This window comes from Neovison vison, chromosome 7, assembly GCF_020171115.1.
Source record: "Neovison vison isolate M4711 chromosome 7, ASM_NN_V1, whole genome shotgun sequence".
NCBI lineage: Eukaryota > Metazoa > Chordata > Mammalia > Carnivora > Mustelidae > Neogale > Neogale vison.
Genome location: NC_058097.1, coordinates 163,677,777 through 163,700,794, shown reverse-complemented (window position 1 = coordinate 163,700,794; position 23,018 = coordinate 163,677,777). Strand labels below are relative to the sequence as shown.

Genomic DNA, 23,018 nt, shown 5'->3' with positions numbered 1-23,018 from the left:
GAATAGGATGTCTGCCTGCCCCTGGCTTTCCACCCTCTTGTTATTATAATATAATAACTAAAGTCTCCTGAATAAGTTGCTCTGTGCCAAATACTGTGCTAAATATTTTACATGGATTATTTTATGTAATTCTTACTTGAACATGTCATTTAGCCTTGCTGAGCCTCACATTTTTGTCATCTAAAAAATATGCCTACTGCTCGGTGTGAGTGTGAAGATTAAATTTGTTACAATATATGTAAGTTCTTTGAAAATTCTAAGGCACTAGGTTTAGGGGTAAAGTCTGACCGTGAAACTATAAATTTAACAATATTAAACTACATCCTTATCTATTAGAAATGTCCAAAAACTGAGCATTGGACTGAGATATATTATCCCTCTGCCTGAAAACAAAAATAATTTTTACAAGTATACCTAGTGCTTCTTTTATAAAAAATTCTGGTGAAATATACTTAGCATAATACCCAATATTTTAAATATTTATAAAAGTGCAATTCAGTGACATTAATACATTTGCAATGTTGTGTAAACATCACTACTATTTATACCCAAAACTTTTAATCATCTACAATGGAAACTTTGTGTCCATTAAATGATAATTCTCCCTATCCCCTAGTAATCTCTATTCTACTATCTTTCTCTATGAATTTGCCTATTCTAGATATTTCATGTAAGTGAAAGTAAGATCATACATTACTTGTTTTTCTATGTCTAGCATATTTCACTAAGCATAATGTTTTCAAGGTCCATCCATATTGCAATATATATCCAGAATTCATTCTTTTTATGGCTAAATAATATCCCCTTGTGTATGTATGTCAATATCTATATATATATGTATGTGTGTGTCTCTACATATATATATATACAATATATATATATAATATATTATGTGGATAGGCAGTTTGTTTATCCATTCATCTGTTGATAGACACTTAGGTTGTTTCCACATTTTGGTTATTATGAATAATGCTGCTGTGAACATTGATATACAAATATCCGTTTGAGTCCTTGCTTTCAGTTCTTTAGGATCTTTGTGTAAGAGCAGAATTGTTGGGTCATATGGTAGCTGTGTGTAACTTTCAGAGAAACTGCCAAACTGTTTTCTACAGAGGTTCTGCCTTTTATCCTCCCACCAGTAATCTAAGTGTTCCAGTCTCTTCACATCCTCACCAATACCCGTTACTTTCCAACTTCTTCAAAGAAATTATAGCCATCCTGGTAGATGTGAACTAGTATCTCATTGTGGTTTTGATTTTCATTTTCCTAATGATTTCCCTAATGATTAATCATTTGGGGCATTTTTCATGTGCTTATTGGAAATTTGTATATATTTCTTGGAGAAAGTACTTTGCTTAGTGTTTTTTTTTATTATTATGTTCAGGTTTTAATTAAGCTGTTTTTTGTTATTGAGTTTCAAGAGTTCTTTATATATTCTAGATACTAATCCCTTATCAGATATATGATTTGCAAATATTTCCTTCTGTTCTTAGGTTGCCTTTTCACTTACTCGATAAGTGAAAGTCTTTTGATGCACAAAAGTTTTTAATTTTGAAGCACTCCAATTTATATTTTTTTCTTTTGGCTTGTGCTTTTGTTATCCTATCCATGCAATTGTTGCCATATACAAAGATTTACTCCTGTGTTTTCTTCTTAGAGTTTTATAGTGTTAGTACTTAAGTTTAGGTCTTTGATCCATTAGTTAATTTTAATATGTTATTTATTCTTTTGCATGTGCATATCCAGTTTTCCCAGCACCAGTTGTTGAAAAGATATTCTCTCCTCATTGAATATTCCTGGCTCCCTTGCCCAAAATCAATCTACCATATATGTAAGGGCTTTTTTTCTGGGTTCTCTATTCTGTTGCTTTGGTCTGTATATCCATTCTTATGCCAGTATCATACTATTTTAATTACTAAAACTTTGTAGTAAATTTTAAAGTCAGGAATTATAAGTCTTCCAAATTTATTCTTTTCAAGATTGTTTTGGCTATTGGGGTCCCTTGCAATTCAATATAAGTTTGAGGATTGGGTTTTCCATTTTTGTGATAAAGACTTTTGGAATCTTGATAGATATTTCACTGAATCTGTTGATTGCTTTAGATAGTATTGATATCTTAACAATGTTAAGTCTTCCTGTTGATGAACATTTCCATTCATTTAGGTCTTACAAAAATTTTTTCAGCAATGTTATGTAGTTTTCAGTGTACAAGTCTTTCACCTCTTTGGCTAGATTTATTCCTAAGTATGTAATTATTTTAGATGCTATTATAAATAGAAATGCTTTCTTAATTTTCTTTTGGAATATTCATTGCTGGTATATAGAAAAACAAAGGATTTGTGTGTGTTAATTTTACTAGATTGCCAGCTTTTGCTAAATTTGTTTATTAGCTCTAGTAGCTTTCTTGTGGATTCCTTGGAATTTTCTGTATGTAGGATCATGTGATGTGCAAATATAGAGATAGTTTTACCTTTTGCTTGCCAATTTTGATTCCTTTTGCCTTCCCTTCCTTTACTTCTCTCTCTCCCTCTCTCCTTCTTTCTTTCTCTTTTTCTCTCTTTGTCCCTCTCTCTCTCCCCTTCCTTCTACTGTCTCCCTCTCCTTCCTTTCCCTTCCCTCCCCTCCCTTTCCCTTTCCCTCCCCTTCCCTCCCCTTCCCTTCCCTCCCTTTCCCTCCCCTTCCCTTCCCTTCCCTACCCTTTCCTTCCCTTCCCTTCCTTTATCTTCTTCTTGTCTAATAGTGCTGGCTTGAACTTCCAGTATAAAGTCATATAGCCTCAGTGAAAGCAGGCATCATTATCCCATTCCTGATCTCCAAAATTCCAGTCTTTTACCATGAATATGATGTTAACTGTGGACTTTTCATAAATATCATATTAAGGAACTTCCCCTCTATTCCTAAATTCCTAAATTTCTAAGAGTTTTTATCCTAAAAGGGTGTTGAATTTTGTCAAATGCCTTTTCTGCATCAATTGAGATGATTATGTGGTTTTCTTCCCCTTTGCTCTATTAATGTGATGTATTACATTGATCTTTTTGTGTGTGTTTGAGCCACCTTTGCATTCCTGGGATAAATCCTGCCTTGTCATGGTGAATAATCCTTTTAATATGCTGTTGGATTCAATATACTAATATTTTGTTGAGGGTTTTACATCTATATTCATAAAGGATGTTGATCTATAATTTTCTTTCCTGTAATGGGTTTTTCTGACTTTGCTATCAAAGTAATATTGACCTCACTATTTTATAGTTATGAAGTATTTCCTCTCCAATTTTTTTGAAAGTTTTGGGAAAAATTAGTATTAATTTTTCTTTTTAAAATTTTATTTATTTATTTAGAGATGGGGGAGGGAGAGAATCTTGGGCTCTATCTCACAACCCTGAGATTATGACCTGAGTTGAAATCAAGAGTCAGATGTTTAACTGACTGAGCCACCCAAGTGCCCTTAGTGTTAATTTGTCTTAAGTATTCAGGAGAACTTATTGGCAAAACCATCTGCTCCAGGACCCTTCTTTGTGGAGAAGTTTTGTTTGCTGATCCAATCTCTTTACTTGTTATAGGTCTATTGAAATTTTCTATTTCTTCTTGAGCTGGTTTCGGTAATTTATGAAATTTAAGAAATTTAAGAAATTTGTCCATTTCTTCTAGATTGTATAATCTTTTTGGTATAAATGGTTACTCGGTGGTTCTTTTGAACTCCTTTGTTTCAGTTAGCATTCACTGAGTAGCATTTATTTGCATCTATATGTTGGGGGAGTACATATGTGTTCATATGTATATGTAAATATATATATGTACATATATATTCTTATTTAATATTCTTTACAGCTCTAAGAGATAGGTGACATTATATCTATTTTGTTAAAAGAAAAAAAGATATGAATAATCAAAGAAGTAGATTAAATTTTATAAGCTTTCCCATCTAGAAATTAGTGGAGATAGAATTCAGACTGAAGTTCTCTGATTTGATATTTTATACCCTTGCTGACATGGTTTAAGTGTGTATGATATTAAGAAAATCTAGCTCTTTATTGCTGTGGAAAATATGTGATTTATATGTATGGATTCATCCAAGGTGGATTCTTCTTGTAATGCTAGCTATTTCTACATCTTCCAGAATATATAAAGCTGAGGTTTGTAACCACTGTTACTGGAATACTTGAATAATTAAATTTATCTACTTGAAATCAAGGCAGTTTTTCAGAGGTTCTTTAGATTAGTAATTTTTGAGGTCCAGGAAGAAAATATGCACAGCCACATAAACTAACCTAGTTTTCTGGAGATCAAGATTACTTTAACTATGTCCTCCATCACATACAAAAGCTATATCATTGATGAGCTATGTTAAGGCATGAACTTTGAGTTAATGTTTTTTTATTTCTTATAATGGATGGATTTTTTTTAAGATTTATTTATTCATTTGACAGAGAGAGAGAGAGAGATACAGCATGAGTGGGCAGCAGGAGGGAGAGAGAGAATCCCAAGCAGACCCTGTACTGAGCACAGAACCCAACATGGGGCTCTATTTCATGATCCTGAGATCATGACCTGAGCGGAAATCAAGAGTCAGATACTTAACAGACCGTGCCATCCAGGTGCCCTGTAATGGATGGATTTATATCCGTTTATCCACATTCACTTATTTAGTCGCTTTTTTGACAAATACCATGGATCTCCATATGATTGGGCAATAGTCTGGATGTACCTATGAAATAAATGAAGAAATTAAGATTGATCCTTGATTCTTATCGTCTTTAAAGGTATGAAAAACAATGCAAATGCTCTTAGAGAATGCCTTGGGATCAAGACTTTTTTCATCATTGATCTGTTCCTGGATGAATAGAGAAATTTATTTATTTTTATTTCTTAAATATTTTATTATTTGTCAGAGAGAGAGAGAGAACACAAACAGTGGGAGCAGCAGGCAGAGGGAGAAGTAGACTCCCTGCTGAGCAAGGAGCCCAAGGCAGGACTCAATCCCAGGACTCCGGGATCATGACCTAAGCTGAAGGCTGACACTTAACTGACTGAGCCACCTGGCCATCCCCAGAGGAGAAATTTAGCAAGAGAAGTAACAGCATGGTGATCTCAGCAATGTATACTTTAATCCTTGCCAGGGTTTTTTTTGTTTGTTTGTTTGTTTATTTGTTTTTTTAGATTTTATTTATTTATTTGACAGACAGAGATCACAAGTAGGCAGAGAGGCAGGCAAAGAGAGAGGAGGAAGCAGGCTCTCTGCCAGGCAGAGAACCTGATGTGGGGCTCGATCCCAGGACCCTGGGATCATATCCAGAGCCGAAGACAGAGGGTTTAAACCCACTGAGCCACCCAGGCACCCTGCCAGGGTTTTGTTTTGTTTTGTTTATTTGTCCAGTCGTCCCCAGAACAAATTGAAAGTTGAATTTTATTTTTAGGATTCTAAATGTGTCATTCATTACCTGCTAACTTTTTCTGCAGTGTGATGCCTCATAAAGATAAATTCAGATTGATTATGACATTGTTTCAGGATATAGAGGGATTGTAACATTTTGTTATTCTCGATGCAGACTCCAGGCAAGAAGCAAAGTGGCAGTCCGAGTCTGTACTGGTGGTTGTGAATGAAATATTTCCATATTGTAGCAAGAATGAGGATAACTTATAAAAGTGGGGTCTACCCATAAGTTGTTTGGCAACTTAGATAATTTACCATTATCCTGTGATGCCACCACACAATCATCTGTGAGGTAGTTAGGGATATGTAGTGTATTTTGATTCCATTTTAGAGGGTAGAAAATGAAGTGTGAGATTTTGAACCAGTTACTGAAAAGTCATTGAATCCTGTTTCCTAGGTTAATGAATTTTTATTTCTCTACTCCTTCCAGCCTCTCTAAATGATTTCCTCAGTAGGTTAATTCTGAAGTTAATATCCCAGGAGATTACAATCCAGTCCCTTGTCTTTCTGAAGAATCAAATGAAATGGACAGATTTTTAGCCATGAGTTTTTTTACTTTTTAATAAAAATGAAAATTGATATTTGAACTACAGACACTAGGAGTATTCTGGTAGGAGGTAGCCGGAGTCTAATGGGTCCTAGGTTCTTAGTACAAGTTCCTCCTTTTCCTGTGTTTAAGTTTTACTAAGTTCTGACGACTTTTCACTTTTCTTGAAAATGAGGAAAAATTACTTCTCTCATTCAGAGACTCTTGCTCTAGAGCTGTTTCGGTTCCAAAGGAATGTTACCTATTGTGATAAGTGAAACTAATGTCAGGCAAATTTTCCATAGGTTTTAAATCCTGTTTTGTGTTTGTTTTGTAATCTTCAGTTAAAAATAGTCAGTTGGAAAATCTAGAAGGCTGGAAAGATAAATTTACAGAATGGGCATTATTTCCCAAAGTGGCTTTTGGAGGTTGTCTTTTTACACTAGAAGTAGCAAGGGCCAGATTACAATAGTGCCTAAAGCCAACCTGTTCCAACAGGCTTCATCTTCCTTTGTACAAATTTAGAAAGAATGGATCCTCACGCAAGCATTTCAAATCCAGAGACAAATTTGGAAAAAATTGCTACAACATGTTGACTGATTTCTTGCCAAGTCAGCCACTGAGAACGTGTACTTGACCAACTCTTACAAAGAGAAAATTAAAGGGGGGGGTGAAGCACATAACTTTGTTATTAAAAAATTAAAACTCGCAACACCTGAAATCCACCTCCCTCTTAACATTTTTCTGTGCTACTTTTAACCCCATTCTTTTCTTTACTCTTCTCTTCCTCTCCTGCCTTTCCCTTCTCCCTTTCTTCTAATCATTCTCTGTAATATACGCTGTTGCTCTAATGTATTCATTTTTACTTTGAGTATTGATTCAGTGATATGTTCTGAAGAAACAGCTTTCAAAAGATTGTATTCCGATACACAGATTCTAACCAGCAGAAAGGTTAAGAACATTTAAAAAATATGCATGTCAGCAGTGGAAAGAAAGCAGTTTGTAGCCAGCAGGTGAGCTGGAGAGTACTACCGGGTGTGGTAGAGATAGTAATAAATTAACTGGCAAGCCAAAAACTATAAAAAAAAAAAAATCAGCCATTTCATAGCATAGAAGCATGACAGCTATGAAAAAAGGAGTGCCCCAGGGAATTCTTTTAGAGTTTGATTTTTTTAAATATGTTTGACATGAAAAATGTTTTAGTACAAATAAAGCAACTGGTATTAAACTTACAGGGAGGGGGGTTGTGGTTTAGAGTTAGTATGAATAATGCATGATATTTAAAGAAAGAACAGCTCTAAAATGTTCCGGGAGGCAGTCCATGTTGATGGTTGGAATGGTGATTTTTTTCCCCTATTTTTGAAGCATCATTAATTCAGTATCGTTTTGTGATTTTTTTTAACCTGATAAGATATCAACCAAAGACATGCTATTTGACTTGGATTGGGGTATTCTTTCTTCAGATAATTTAGTTTAAATATCAAGAAGATCAGCCAGATTATTTAAGCATAAAGCGACAGTCATTTACTATAAAAAATAATTTGGCCTAGTTATCCTTTTTAAAAAGCTCATGTAGCCCTGCAAACCGAAATCAACCTCATGGAAGGGGAAAAACAAGATCAGATATTTTGAACATTACTCCATAGGAGACCAGCACAATCTAGTGTTAGTGAATGCATTGTCGCAGTGCTCCGTATGCAATCAGAAGCCAATTGTTACTGGACTGTGTACAAGCACACACTGTGCTCAATGGTCTGATGAGGTATTATGGATATGATGCAAAGAGACTGTGTCGATTAGAAGCTAACAATTTGTTAAAAGTGAAAGCAACTTAACATTTACATTGGGCCAGCTGAGGCGCCCTTGGTGTGGCAAGCCCTATGAGCTCCAAGGAACTGGGGGGCACCACGGAGGCTCCAGGTATTAGTGTCCGCACAGAAAAAAAAAAAGAGAGAGATTTTACTGCTTTCCAATTGACTACCTTTATTGCTGTGATTCTTTCTACACTGTCTCTTCATTATTACATTCAGCTTTCAGTGTGGAAAAGTTCATGCAAAACAGCATGATTATTATAAATGTCAAAAATGTGTGGAGGAACAGCCTATTAAAATATAGCCTAGAGATAGTACATAACACCGACTTTAAATAAGTAGCTGCAGCCAAAGTGATACTCCATTAAATCACTGATATTGTGTAATTTATCCACGAGTATTAATTTTGATTTCCGTCACCACTATCACAATACGTTCCTCATGACTTTCTCTTGGATCTTCATGTCGCCGCATGCGGCCTGTGTTCTCGTGTCACAGAAGGTTCTCCGTTCCCATGTTTCGTCATGATATGAAGGCAGACGTTAGGATACAGCATCGATCTCTGCTGAAGCATGCTCAGTCTCTATCAGACACTTAATGCAGCAGATACCCCATGTAATATGTGTGGCTGTTGAACCAAATCATTCAAAGAGTAAGTGGGAAGCACCTCGTGTGCCCGATTCTCTACTAGGTTCCATCAGAACTTAATCCAGAAAACTATGGTTTCCACTCTGGCGGAGATACCAGGCATTTCACAGAATGTTGGCAGATAAGATTAGCTCCCTTCTCGCCCCTATCAAATTGAAGAGGTTGCATTTTTAAAATTTTTTCTTTGTTTTTTATAAAAGAAAGTTTAGGGTTATGGACAGTCAATAGCTCATAATCTTTTTGGACTCTAATACTCTGCTTTGCCTACCAAGCCAAAACTTTTTTGTTGTTCCAACATAAAAACCTTAATGCTTTCTCAGTGAACTGAGTGTCAGCCTGGCTTTAAGATATTTTTTTTACTCTTAAAAAAATGATGTATTACAAGATTTGTAATGGAGTGAACATGCTTGAATTGCACATTTAATTTTTTTAACATCACATTCATGTTTTGCCAGTTTGCCTACCAGCTATCTGTTAACAAAAAGTTCCAAGGCAGCACTGCAAGTCTATGCCCAACTAAGCCTTTTGTTTCTGCAGATGTTTGGGCTTAGAGCAATGTTGTAAAGCTCAGGCAATCCAAGGACCATGTTTGTACTTGTCTGCTGCGATTCCCTGTGCATTGTCTAAACCTGTATGCATTGTTCTTTCCGACAGGTGATAACTACCCTGTACAGTTCATTTCATCAACAATGGCAGCTGCTGCTACTTCTGGACTCAGCCCTTTACAGCTCCAGGTAAGTGCCAGAAGAAAAAAATGTGGGATACCAGCCAGTTCTTTAGTAGAAAACTGCTAACCAGCTGTATGCTAAATAATGGCCTGAATGTTAAATAATTTTTAAGCGTAGCCTAGAAGGATTAACACCTTGTGTACTTACCATACTGAAAATAGAAGAGAAAACTGCCAATTTCAGTATTTTTAAGGGGAAAATGGCAGTATGACTTAATACTCTATATTTTCTGTCGGGTGAGTTATTGGTTTTACATTTTTATTGCTGGCTGCTACTATTGGATGTGATCGCTTTTTCCTTATCCCTTTTCCATCCATGTCTCCCTTTATGTTCAGATGATCTTTTACATGTAAACATCAAAATGGAAAACAATGTTGGGCATTTTCCTTCTTGCAGCTTATAGACTAGGAGTTGTTATCACCAAATTACCTTAACTGTTTGGTAAAATGTCAATATATTGTTCTGGAATAAATGTACCCTCATTCTCATCGTCAGCTTCATGCCATGCCAGAAGTCCAGGCATGGCATCCCACCACATTCTGGATTAGGGTTCTGTACTTATGCAGTGAAAATGGGGGAGAAAGTGTTTTGGAGGCTGGGTAAAAGAATCATTTGCACCTTATCTTCTTCATGGTAAAGTGAGAGGTTTATAATAGGACCAGCTGATCTTTATATCCTTCTAGCACTGCCATTTTAATGGGAAATTGACTTGTAATATGAATATGTATTTTAACAAAAACAGAAAGATAATATCATTAAAATAATGGTTAAACCTTCAGTATTCAAACAGTTAGAAAATATGTGATGGTGAAGAACTTGAATTTCAACACAGTGGGAAGTTTAAAGATAGTCTTTTATTCTTACAGTTTACTGTGATTATTTTTGAGTTTTCTTACAAGGGAATAGCATCTGGCTAGGCATTTTTTTTTCTTCTTTGCTATTCCCTCTACGGCTTGAATATAAGAAATGTGCAAATATTTTACCATGAAAAAACATCATTGTGAGTCTTTTCAAGTGGGTCTGCAAATAAATAATTTTTGCAATACTCTGAGTTTTTGTTATAAGCCTCATCCAGAAAGCTGGGACAATGTTACCCACTATAGACTGCCGAGCAGAGCTAGACATTTTGCCTAACAGGAGCAGCAACCCTGCCTCTCTTCCAAAACTTCACCTTCCCCACTGCTAACACTGGAACTCACTGCAGCTGGAAAAATCTAAAAGAAATCTAAAAGAAACCTCCCTCATAATAAACCTAATCCGTGTCTCCTTCTCCGTATTGCTATGCTAGAGTGTCTTCTCAAGTCAGGCAGAAGTATGAAACCAGTACCATTGCTTGATCCTATAACCAAGTTTCTGTGAAAGACGTGTCTGGGCGCTCAGCCTTCTACTTTCTATTCTTTGGTGTGGTCAGTACCCTGGATTTAGAAACATATGTTCTGTTTCATGAGTTCTGACAGTATGTTTTGTCTTTTTTTTTTTTTTTCTGAATATGCTACTAAACAGAAGGGTCATGTCTCCCACCCACAAATTAACCCAAGGCTAAAGGGCCTAAGTGACCGTTTTGGCAGGAGTTTGGACACCTTTGAACATGGTGGTGGCCACTCTTACAACCACAAACAGATTGAGGTATGAATGCTTCCATTGGTGCTTCATTGGGTGGGGGACTGGATTGTTCAGTCATATTCTAGGCTTTTTTTTTTTTCTCTTACAGTGGCAAACATTCGACCTAAACACTAAAATGTGACCTTTCCCTTCTTCTCATACCTAAGAAGGCTCATTTTTGCTCCTTTTCTTTCATAGAAGGCAGCAAGCCTTAAGCCAATGCCCCTAATGACTTAGGTTGTTTAATGCTGTATATTGAGGCAAATTCTTTACAAGGAACCATCCTTTTCCCTAAATTTCTTTCTCCTTTTTTATATAGTGCTGTATAATGTCTATAAACATGTAACATTTTTAAAAAGATCTCATTTGTCCATAAAACAACCCTGCAAAGTTGATAAATATAATTCTGCTTATATAGGCAAAACACTGGAGGTTCAGAGAGAACAAGGATGCACAATATTCCTGGAGTCAGAGTTAGTACCCACGATTTCTAACTGTCTGATTCAGGTTTCTGAATTTTGTTTTCTCTGGATGAGGTAGGGCCCAGTGCCTGGGCCTAACTGGTTGCTTGTTGCCCCGTGAATGTCTATAGTATCCCTTTCATATTTAACATCCAGTAAAGCTCTTTGTTGTTTTTGTGGGATATTCTTACCACTTGGGAGAAGATAGCTTTTATGGCTCTTTTGAAAACCAAGCCCTTTTCTTCTATAGGGGTCTAGTCCTCATCTCTCTAATTTCATGCTTGATTTCTCTCTCATATCGCTGGAGTCCCTCTCCAGGACTATTAGCTACTGAAGGGCTGCCAGCTATCTGCTGAATCACAAAAAAAAAAAAAAAAAAAAGAAAGAAAAAAAGAAAAAAAAAAGAAAAGAAAAGGAAAAAGAAAAAAATGGAGACAGGTTACCTCAGACTGAAACACGCTTTAATTTTCTGGGTTAGATTTAATACTAAATGTTATGTTCAAACCTAAGATGGGAAACTCAACTTGAAAGAAAGAAAGAAAAGAAAAGAAAGAAAGTATTATTATATCAAGCAAAGCTGTATATTCATTCATATCCTATTGGCTTGGCATCTATATATATCAAATACTGTATAATCAATAGAGTATCCCTCTGATATTATTTCCTACACTGCTTTTGAATCTGTATTTTTGAAAAATAATAGAGAAAACTCACTCCTACGAAGAAAAAAAGAGGACAAGATCAAAAGCCAGCTTGGAAGTAGCCTAAGGAAGAGTTCCAGAGCTTGCTGCCTGCCTCCCTCTTTCCCTGTCACTTTGATATAAGTTATACAGGGGCTTCCCACCCAGACATGACCAGGCATATACTGTCAGAATATCTACTGTCTTCTAGACAGCAAGAAGGGATTTCTTTTGTAAGGCTTTCTTTTGGCTGCAGAGAAGGTACCGTATTTCTGGACATTCTGAAGATCTGCCATGCCTAGGATTGCTAAAATGTAGAGATAACGACATGCGAGGGACAAGACTTTCTGTGTGATGCCAGTTAGCGAGCTTCCCCACTCAGGACAGATAGTTTGTGAAATGTTTAAGTGCTTGGACGAATGTGAAAGCAGGTGGTCTTGGCTCAGACCCAAGACTTCCTCTCTCAGACTTTTATTTTCTCTTGAGGTGTTGAGATCTCTCCCATCCACCTTTTTCCATCAGCAGTTTTCTACCCAATCACTTCTTTGACTAATTTGTCACGTAGCTTGACTTCTCTTCCTGCCACCATCACGGACCCCTGATGCTGCCAAATCTGGCTTCTGTTGGGTTTCTGGAAAGTCTGATGTCATCTCTGGGAGTGCCAGATCTGCATAGTTCTGTAGCAGTGCTGCTCATCTAGAAGCACAGCATATGCCCCACGTCTGTCACTCACATTAGGATGAAAAGAGAGCCAGTTAGTGAGGGACTCCTCGGATTTTGCAGTTTAAGGTTAGGCCCATTTGAAAGTTTCCTGGTTTTTTTTTTACTGATGCAATCACACGAGGGTTTATTTTTTTTTTTCCCCAATTTATTTATTTTCAGAAAAACAGTATTCATTATTTGTTCACCACACCCAGTGCTCCATGCAAGCTGTGCCCTCTATAATACCCACCACCTGGTACCCCAACCTCCCACCCCCCCGCCACTTCAAACCCCTCAGACTGTTTTTCAGAGTCCATAGTCTCTCATGGTTCACCTCCCCTTCCAATTTACCCAAATTCCCTACTACTCTCTAACGCCCCTTGTCCTCCATGCTATTGGTTATGCTCCACAAATGAGTGAAACCATATGATAATTGACTCTCTCTGCTTGACTGATTTCACTCAGCATAATCTCTTCCAGTCCCGTCCATGTTGCTACAAAAGTTGGATATTCGTCCTTTCTGATGGAGGCATAATACTCCATAGTGTATATGGACCACATCTTCCTTATCCATTCATCCGTTGAAGGGCATCTTGGTTCTTTCCATAGTTTGGCGACTGTGGCCATTGCTGCTATAAACATTGGGGTACAGATGGCCCTTCTTTTCACGACATCTGTATCTTTGGGGTAAATACCCAGGAGTGCAATTGCAGGGTCGTAGGGAAGCTCTATTTTTAATTTCTTGAGGAATCTCCACACTGTTCTCCAAAGAGGCTGCACCAACTTGCATTCCCACCAACAGTGTAAGAGGGTTCCCCTTTCTCCACATCCTCTCCAACACATGTTGTTTCCTGTTTTGTTAATTTTGGCCATTCTAACTGGGGTAAGGTGATATCTCAATGTGGTTTTAATTTGAATCTCCCTGAGGGCTAATGATGATGAGCATTTTTTCATGTGTCTGATAGCCATTTGTATTTCTTGATTGGAGAAGTGTCTGTTCATATCTTCTGCCCATTTTTTGATGTGTTTGTCTGTTTCGTGTGGGTTGAGTTTGAGGAGTTCATTATAGATCCTGGATATCAACCTTTTGTCTGTACTGTCATTTGCAAATATCTTCTCCCATTCCGTGGGTTGCCTCTGTTTTTGTTAATTCTTCCTGTTTTCTTGCTTTCATTTTTTTTTTTGCACCTTTTTTTTTTGCAAGTCAGGAAACCTTTGCTATTTGCTTATATGGTACACTGCTTAGAAAAGACCTTGACCTTGTTTGAAAGGCAGGTTTTCCCAACTTTCCTGGTATGAGCATCCCACGTTTATGGGGACGTCCATGAAAAGCACAGTAGACATACAAGTCTGAGCTAGTACAGACACTCACATTTGAAATCGTAAGCAAAAGTAGAGAGAAAATTTAATAATATCTTGCTTTATCAATTTTAAAACCTGCTCTCTTTTCTAATTATTCCCTCCTTTGACAAGCTAAAATGTCACAGCTCTGTTAGCAGTCATGATCGTGGTAGACCATTGACACCATGGAAGCATTACAATTATGTTAACGGGTTTTACTTCTAAAGAGAAATTCCTAGGAAGAAAAGCTCACAACATGTACATGCCGCCATCACACTACCTCACAACCTTCGTCTGCGCCCGGCCACATTGCTCGGAACTGGTCCTCTTTACCTGATGTTCCAGTTCATTTGTTCCTCGAAGGTTGTGATTTCTCACATTAATGAGCCTGGATAAATCTTAACAGCATTAATAGTTCTACCTTGAAAGCCTGAGATTTTGTTATCAAGTAGGAAAAAAAGTTATATAAAGAGCAAAGACCCTTCTTACATTCGTGTACTCCAGTTCTTTCTTTCTTTAAAATAAGCAAGATACAGGAAAGCCTTGTTGCTCTGTGCTGATCTAAGGCATGGTTTTCTCTGCCTCAGGGGCACAATATTAGGAGAGAGAAGGCCAAAGAATGCTATTTTTAGTTGAACAGTTCAGCAGATGGAGGCATGAATACTCATATATCTGAAGGTTGAGGGGCTTGAACCATTAATTTTGATAATGTATTTAACCCTGGGAACAATCAGAAACTGTAACTCTAAGGTTACAGTGCTTTTGACCTTTAGAGAACAGAGGGCACTTGCTATAGTAAACAATATATTATATTGCTACTTATTCCAATTCTCTACCGTATAAATTTCAGGACCACTTGCCATTTGCTTTCCTCAGCTATGTTAGCATTGGTCCTTCAAGTACATCAGAAAGAATGTTAAGGAAGGGGGACCAGTATAATGAGGCAGTCATGTAAATATGGCCTTGAAATAGCTAAGATGTTAAATTGTTTCTGAAGAAATATTGTCTCAGAAACTAAGCTCTGAGTAACTTCTCTCTTTTTTAAATGAAAAAGCAGTTTCAATGTATCAATTCATTTTATGGGGTGACTCTCAATACAATAGATCCCTAAAAGTAATTTTGTTTTGCTTTGTTTTGTTTGTAAGTGGGAGTACTGTTGCTTCATAGATGTAGCTTATATTAAATACAATCTGGTACCATAGCATGCAAAGTGATACACCTGTCTCGTGCTTTCTTATTAAATGATGCATGCTTCTCTTTAGCAAATACAGCAGTTAAATATCACACAGCTTAAGAATTTCTAATTAAAATATCTCCACATGTCAGCATATTGGTAATGTATTATTTTAATCCATTTATTTTGTTTATGAAACAGTGACATATGTTTAGATTGTGAAATATATGAGCCTTAAAAATCACTTTATTGAAGAAAATTAATTCCTACAATACTGTCTCAGTAATGTGTTCACTCACCCAGTCAGTCACTGGCGGCACTGCCAGTCTTAATGTTGGGTAGACACACTTACCAGTTTTATCTGCATAACAGTCTTGGAGAGAAGCAATTGCAGTTCTTTCTCTTAGTGCCAAATGATAGAGTTTTTCTTTCCTTCCTGTTTTTTTTTTCTTTCACATTAATTCAAACCTGCCCCCCTGCCCGCCCCTGCAAAACATTTTTTGTGGCTTTTTTTTTTTTTAATACAATGAAGGATGGGACTGAGTTTATGTACAGGAGACTCTGAAAGACCAATCAAAATTAAAAACAAGCTAGTTACCTTTTCAAAGTTAGACATAGTAATTTGTTTGTCAGCAGGGAGATGTTTGGGTCAGCCCTGAGATAAAGTGACTGTCAGCAGTTATTCCTACAAGACAAGTAATTTCACTCAATGTATTACTGACAGATTGCTCACTTCTCTGAATCACCAGAGAAAACAAACTTAATATTGTTACAGGCAGAGTTTCTGTCTTCATTAGCCTCAGAGAATGATTTTTATCGAGCATTCAAAGCCTACCAAGCTTTAGTTGGAACATATTTTAACAGACAAGTTCTTATAATGATAGTATGGATAGTAACCTAAAATTAAAGGAATTAAATATGAAAATTTTTAGATATCAATATAAGTAGATTTTCGCCTTTATTCAATGGCCCCTGTGTATACTTTAGGAGAGATTTGAGGAAAAGAAGTATAATTAGAGCCTTAAAACACTAGGAAAACCTATCAATCATAAGTTACTCTTAAATGAAACTATTAAAGTCTTGCCAAGTTTGCAAAGATGGAGGAGAACAATTGAAATTTTTGCAGAAGTAAATGCAAACACATATTTTATTTAAATGATATTGTCAATTTTCATGCTACAAATGGAAAGTGAAGAAGTACCCATCAACATCGAGAATGTTCTAATTCTATTTCACTTCCAGCCCGAATCTTTATGATGTTGTATTTAGATGCTCTCTGGCTCATACCCTGTTTTCTTGTTTGCAGTTATAAACATGCCTCAGTGCTGTAGAGGAATGAGAGGGTGAGTTAGGCTTTGCTGGGTAGGCTTGGGAGGTTATCATTTCTAATAGAGAGTTGAATAAAGAGTTGATTAGAGTGACCTATTACTAGCTTTCCAATGGAGAAAAAGGAATGCACTGATTCAAAGCTTGTTTTGAGGATGCCAACCATGGGGCTGTGCTTTGAGGAGAAATGCTTTTTTCCCCTTAATCAGCCTTCTCTTACCCCTGACTTTAAGAATGAGATGGAACTTGGGAGTACCATGATGACTCGGATTAGATGAGCTGTGGACTAATGAACTCCACTTTGGAATCCGAATCTTCGATTTGAGTTTCCACTGTTACTTGTCATGTTGTCCTATGATGTTCTTAGATTAACTTTTTTTTTATCGTAAAAGTGAATAATAATCATTTTAAGGGTTGTTGTGAATAGTAAGTGGAGTGAGGAGGCAGTTTCAGATTTAAAAAAAAACAAAAACAAACACAAACAAAAAACCCATCAAAATAGGAAAAAACTTCCCCACATCTAATAAGCTGTCAATTCTACTCTACCTTTGTTGCCTGAAGTGCTTCTGAAGGGCAGCTCTAATCCACTAGAATGTAAGTTACTGCATTGAGGAATTTTGTCTCTTTTGTTTACTGTTGAATCCCCAGCATTGCCTGGCACAGTGGTAAAATGAATGAGTTAATGAATATCTTCTTTGGTGGTTATCTGGGACCCACGTTGCTTTGAAAACATTTTTTTTTTTTAAATATATTTGGTCAGTTGCCCTGTGTTTAGGGAGGCACTATTTCATATAAAGAACTTTTTTTATCTCTAGGTATGCTTCTTAAGAAAAACAGCAGGTACCAAGTGAATCCTGATGGAGGTTAAAGAAATATAGGCAGATCAGAGAAGGGTGCAAAATATGAAAGCATTTCCTAGTATTTGGAAATCAGATTTGTATTCAGTGAAACAGAATAAGGTTATATCTAGCCACAAATTAAAGCATTGGGTAAACTGGCTTTTCTTTTAGAAATTTGATTTTCTGTATGTTTTAAGGTAATACCTCAAAGTTGAAAGAGTATGGCTCTTCTCACATATAAGCCCTGTTAATCACTGTATTTAAGTTATGTGATTGATGGGATCCTCATGTGTACTCACAGAGATGGTTTTCTAGGAGGCCAGTACCTTGGAATTATAAAACTAGCGCAGACCTCAATCTTGCCTAATGTAAGATTTCTACCAATATTCATTTAACTCCAGGCTCACTAATTAATCTACTCAACAGGGAGCTCCTGATGTGTGAATACTTGTATTTAAATAGACTACCTATAAGATGCAATGGTTTCTAAAATAGTGACAGGTATTTTTATTCTTCTTTTTACCAAACTGGAGTTTCAAGGTATGGTTTGGTTGGTATCACATATTACATACCTGTGTATTTATATGTTATTAGGGGCTACCTTGGAAATCAGAGAGATGGTGTGATAAGGATATATTGCAAGGTTTGAAAACAAGACATTCTTGTGTTTTCAAAAATGTTTCACTTCACTTTCCAATCATATAGTAAATCAGGATATACAATATTTAGGAAATTTAAATCAGATAAAGATATGATGAAATATTTTGACATGTCAGGTAACAGAACAGACTGAGCAGGACAAAAGAATTTTTTATGAAAAAGTCACCTTATTGAGATACGATTGACATACAAAAAGCCACGCATATTTATTGTATACAATTGGATGAGTTTGGAGATAAGTATACATCCATGAAACCACACCACAAACTATGCCATAAACATATTCATCACCCACCTTCTTCTTATTGTTATTATTTTGTGTGATAAAAACATTTAACATAAAATCTACCATTTTAGTAATTTCTTAAGTATATAGTACGAAATTATAAACCATATACTGTATACTATGTAATGGATCTCTGAACTGACACTTTGTACCCTTTGATTCCCATTTCCCCTCCCTAATTCCTAGCAAATCCATTCTATTCTCTGCCCCTCTAAGTTTGACTATTTTAGATTCCTTGCATAAGTCATATTATACAATATTTGTCATTCCATGTCTGGCATATTTAACATAGCCTAATGTCCTATAAATTCATCCATGTTGTCACAAATGGCAGGATTTCCTCCTTTTTAAGGCTGAATAATATTCCATTTTAATCCGTTTATTTTATCTATTCCTCCATCATTGGGCATTTAGGTTTCTTCCATATCTTGGCTATTGTGAATAATGCTTCAGTGAACATGGGAGTGAAGATACCTGTTTGAGATCTTGATTTCAGTTCCTTTGAGAATATACCCCAAAGTGTCAGGTCTTACATTTAAGACTTTAGTCCATTTTAGGTTAATTCTTATACATGGTTTAAGATAAAGGTCCAATTTAATTATTTTGCATGTGGATATTCAACTTTCCCAATGCTATTCATTGAAAAGACTATCCTTTCCTTATTGGGTATTCTCATTCCCTTTGCCAGTGATTCTTTGACTGTATATGTTTGAGTTTATTTCTGACTTCTGCATTCTGTTCCATTGGTCTATATATCTGTTTTATGTCACTGCCATAGCGTTTTGATTACTATAACTCTGTAATATATTTTGAAATTACAAAGTGTGATACTTCCAACTTTGTTCTTGTTCAAGATTGCTGTGGCTATTCCGAGTCTTTTGTAGTTGCATATGAATTTTAGAATTCTTTTTATATTTCTGTAAAAAAAATTAAGGTTTTGATAGGTAATGTATTGCATCAGTAGATCACTTTGGGTAGTATGAACATTTTGACAATATTAATTATTTCAACCCAAAAATATTTTTAGTGATAGTTTAAATGATAGGGATTGAGAAGCTCAGTCGGATAGATTCATAGATATGACCCAGTGGAAGAATAACACTGATCAGTAGAGCTAGCACATAGTTAATACCATTCTACCTATTTTCCTTTCTCTTTTATTTATAGAAAAATTTATATGCTACAGGTATACATGTTTGTACAGAATCCATCTAAATTGTAAATTCAGGTAAATTTGTAACAGTTCAAGCTCTCTGCAGTGATTTAAAACCATCATGCTTTATTTTGACTGTTTCACATTTTTAGGACTAAGATAATAACTGGATTCTCTTACATATCTTCCAAGCCTAAATGGCACTAATAATGGATTCTTTTCTAAATATAAAGAAACAAGTCCAAAACTTTTACTCTGTACTCTGTCCTGGTTGCTGTGTGGATTTAAAAAAAAAATCACTGTATGTTCCATCTTTCATTCCTCCCCTATAATTGATGACATCAGCAGGGTCATCTTGAGTCAGACTGAAAGGAATTAATTTGTTGTTTTGTTTTTTAGTTTTATAAATACCAATTCCTTTATATTTATAATTGTTTAATGTGGTGTTAGCTAAGTATTTGCATTTCCTTTTTACACAATAAAAAATGGAAGCAAGGTAGAGCCAAATAAATTTCCCAAGACTTCCATCCTCTTGGTTTAAGGACTTAAATCAGAATTCTTAAATTCCAGGAAACTGCATTGAATTCATTGCTTATTATGTTTCTCTTATAGCACAGCTATAATACTTATAACCAACTTCATAATATAGAAATTAATCTAAATGATGATCCTTGATACCTTATCAGTGATTCCCTAATGCTATTGAACCTGAGCCGTATGAACTAAAGCAAAAATAAATAAATGATAGATATGTATAAAAAACTATTGCTTACAATGTATACATGTGTTGACCATCGCAAACCCTACAAAGTGCAAACATACAGTACTCGTGCAAAGCCAGTTTGAAACAGAGCTGTTTTTAATCTAGAAAATCCATTTTTTAGGATATTTATCAAATTTTCACTCTAATTTACTTATCCATTGACACTAAAGTAAGAATAAAGTATTACAGCTTTTCTTTAATTCTTATTACTGGAAATTGTACTGTTACTTTAAATATTACTGGTTTCAGTGATAGAACAGCACATCTTAGAGTTGTATCACAATCTTTTTTTGTCATGCTCAGGAAATTTGGAAAAGTTTGTATGAAAATTCAAACATAACAAATTTAATCATTCAATTATTCAACAAATATGTATCTAGTGCTGAGTACTATTCTAGACCAATGGTCCTCAACAGAAGGCAGGTTGCTCCCTAGGGTTCAGTTGGCAATGTCTGGAGACATTACTGATTCTTATGACTTGGTGGGGGTGGAGATAACTCCTGGCATCTAGTGATTAAAACATCTCGCATGCTGCTGAATATCCTACAATGGATATTCTATAATGGATATCCTACAATGGATATTCCCTGCCCTCCCTCCCACCTCAACCCTGCCACCAACCCTGACCAACAAAAATGATCCAGTCCAAAATATAGTAATGCTGAGTTTGAGAAAACCTGTCTTAGATATTGGGAAAATAGCAGTGAATAAAACAAAGTCCTTGCCCTCATGAAGTTTACATCCTAGTGGGGGAGAAGGAAAATGGGGAAAGAAATGTATGATAAAGAGTTGGGATTGCAAATCTTATTCATCTTAGCAGAAGCATCACTTATCAATCTACCCGTACATCTGAACCTGGATGGGCAGATATTTAAAAGCTGAGACTTATTTGATTGTTTATCCTCAGCTCCTGTTTGAGCTTCAAAACGAAGAATTTTATTTGCGCAGTCACTTCCGGCTAGAACACTCACAATTCTCCTCAGGCTCATCTTTTCAATTGTATTAAGCATACCATCCACTCTGACTTTCAGTGAAGGAATATTATTTCTGACTATAATAGTATAGAAGTCTATCTTTCAGAATGAAGTAAATATGAGATTTGGTGAGGACCTGGGAACTGTTCATTAGTTTTTATAGGATGCTGTTTATGGAGATCCCATAGGATGAATGGAATCATTCTTGGCAGAAAACCTGTATTTGATGTGTGAATTGGATATTACAAAGGAAGCCTGAATGTCTTTCTAAAAACAAAACAAAACAGATATAAGAATGTATGGGTATTATTTATATGTATGCAGATATACACATATCAACACATATATAATACACCTTGTATAGTTTTTTTTACAGTTTAATGAGCAATTTATATTTCAGCTTTATAATAAATGTGCTTTAATACTATCCCCATATTTTAGAAGAAGAAAGTGAGGCTCAGATGGATTAGACAACTGAAACCAGATTACTCATCTATTAAGCAAAATTAGGACTATAAGAGATGGTTTAAGTGCATTTTAAAATTTACTTCTCGGCTGGGATTCTTTGCTTTAAACCGTGCTGACTGATATGTAGGAAGCACAGTCATTTAGAGGCTTTTGTGCATAACTTACTCCCCTCTTATAATATTCAAGTGAATTAAAAGTAATCTAATTAAATTACAAAAAGGGAAAATTTCCAAGTCAACATGACATTCTTAGGGTTCCCAGAGAGTTCATGTATTTTCCAAATTTCCAGTTAGCTGTCCAGAAGAAACTTCAAGCCTAATAGAATTTAACAAGTATAAGAAGAACTATCATGAAATCTGTCTTATCTCATTCTGTAGTTTTCTTTTGAGGGAAATGCTTAGAATGTTTTTGCTGACTGCCAGAGCTTGATTCTTTGGAGGGTTTCTGGGGGCTGTCTTCTAATTTGGAAGTTTCGATGAGTCTCTGGGAGTAGCTGGGGAGTGTGTCCTTGCCCATCCCCAGCCCGTGCTGCCCTCTGAGCATGTCCAGCAGGTTGCATGCCAGCAGAGGAAGCAGATGTTTGACCATACTGGAATGGAGCGCCTGCTGCATCAGGAGCTGGGGATTCCTCTTGACATCTGGACATGGCTGGGTCGGGATGCCTGCCTCGGGCCAGGAGGCTGCGGGGGCTGCAGGGCAGAGAGCACAGAGTCTTTGCTGCTCTTTAAGCGATTAGTGCACTGAAGCAGCAATAATGTTGAATTATCGCTTGGCTGCGTTCTTCTCAGCAATCTTGGGACAATAGGAGAGTCAGGAAGGAGCCTTTACAGTAAAGTCATGTTCAGAGAGACAAGACTAATTATAGAGTATTAAAAGAGCTTTACTTTAAGTGATTTCGTTTACAAATAGCTCTGGACAGTGTATGGAACTTTTTAAAACTGTAAATCCAATCGCTAAAAAAGACTTCTAATTGAAAGTGGCTAGTATAGAGCCATTATTTCAGCAATTGTCCAGTTTTAGAGTTTGGCCAAGTCGTGCTACAGAAGATAGAGCATCTGCCAAAAAAGAGAAAATACACCACCACTTGTAGCTATCAGGGGCAAGTTCTAAAACTTTTAGGCAAGAGATTGACTGAATTGTGCATTGGCTTTTCCTGTTTTACTTTATCCCATTGAAAACGGGTTGCATTTGCTACCCAGAACTGAAACCATCTGTTACACCAATTTCCTTTATGATATGTGTTCTTTAAGCACAATGGATATAGAAATGTGTAGGTTAAAATGTATTTTGTGCTGAATGGTCGATGCATTATGTAGCTTATCCTCTTATAATTTTTCCTTAGTGAGATCTCTGTGTTCAAGGAAGCCTTCTTATAAACAGATTATAGCCAGTTGTGTTCACGGTAGTATATTGGAGAAGAACGCAATGTTGCTCTCACTTAAACT

General features: G+C 36.2%; 1 protein-coding gene across 1 annotated transcript in view; it reads left to right on the top strand.

Moving 5' to 3' along the window:
• Positions 1-23,018, top strand: part of SOX6 (SRY-box transcription factor 6) — a 368,043-nt gene that overhangs the window by 246,484 nt on the left and 98,541 nt on the right. Inside the window, exons 8-9 of the mRNA XM_044258889.1 lie at positions 9,071-9,150; positions 10,648-10,770. Of these exons, the coding sequence (XP_044114824.1) occupies positions 9,071-9,150; positions 10,648-10,770 (203 nt within the window). The remainder of the gene's footprint in view (positions 1-9,070; positions 9,151-10,647; positions 10,771-23,018) is intronic.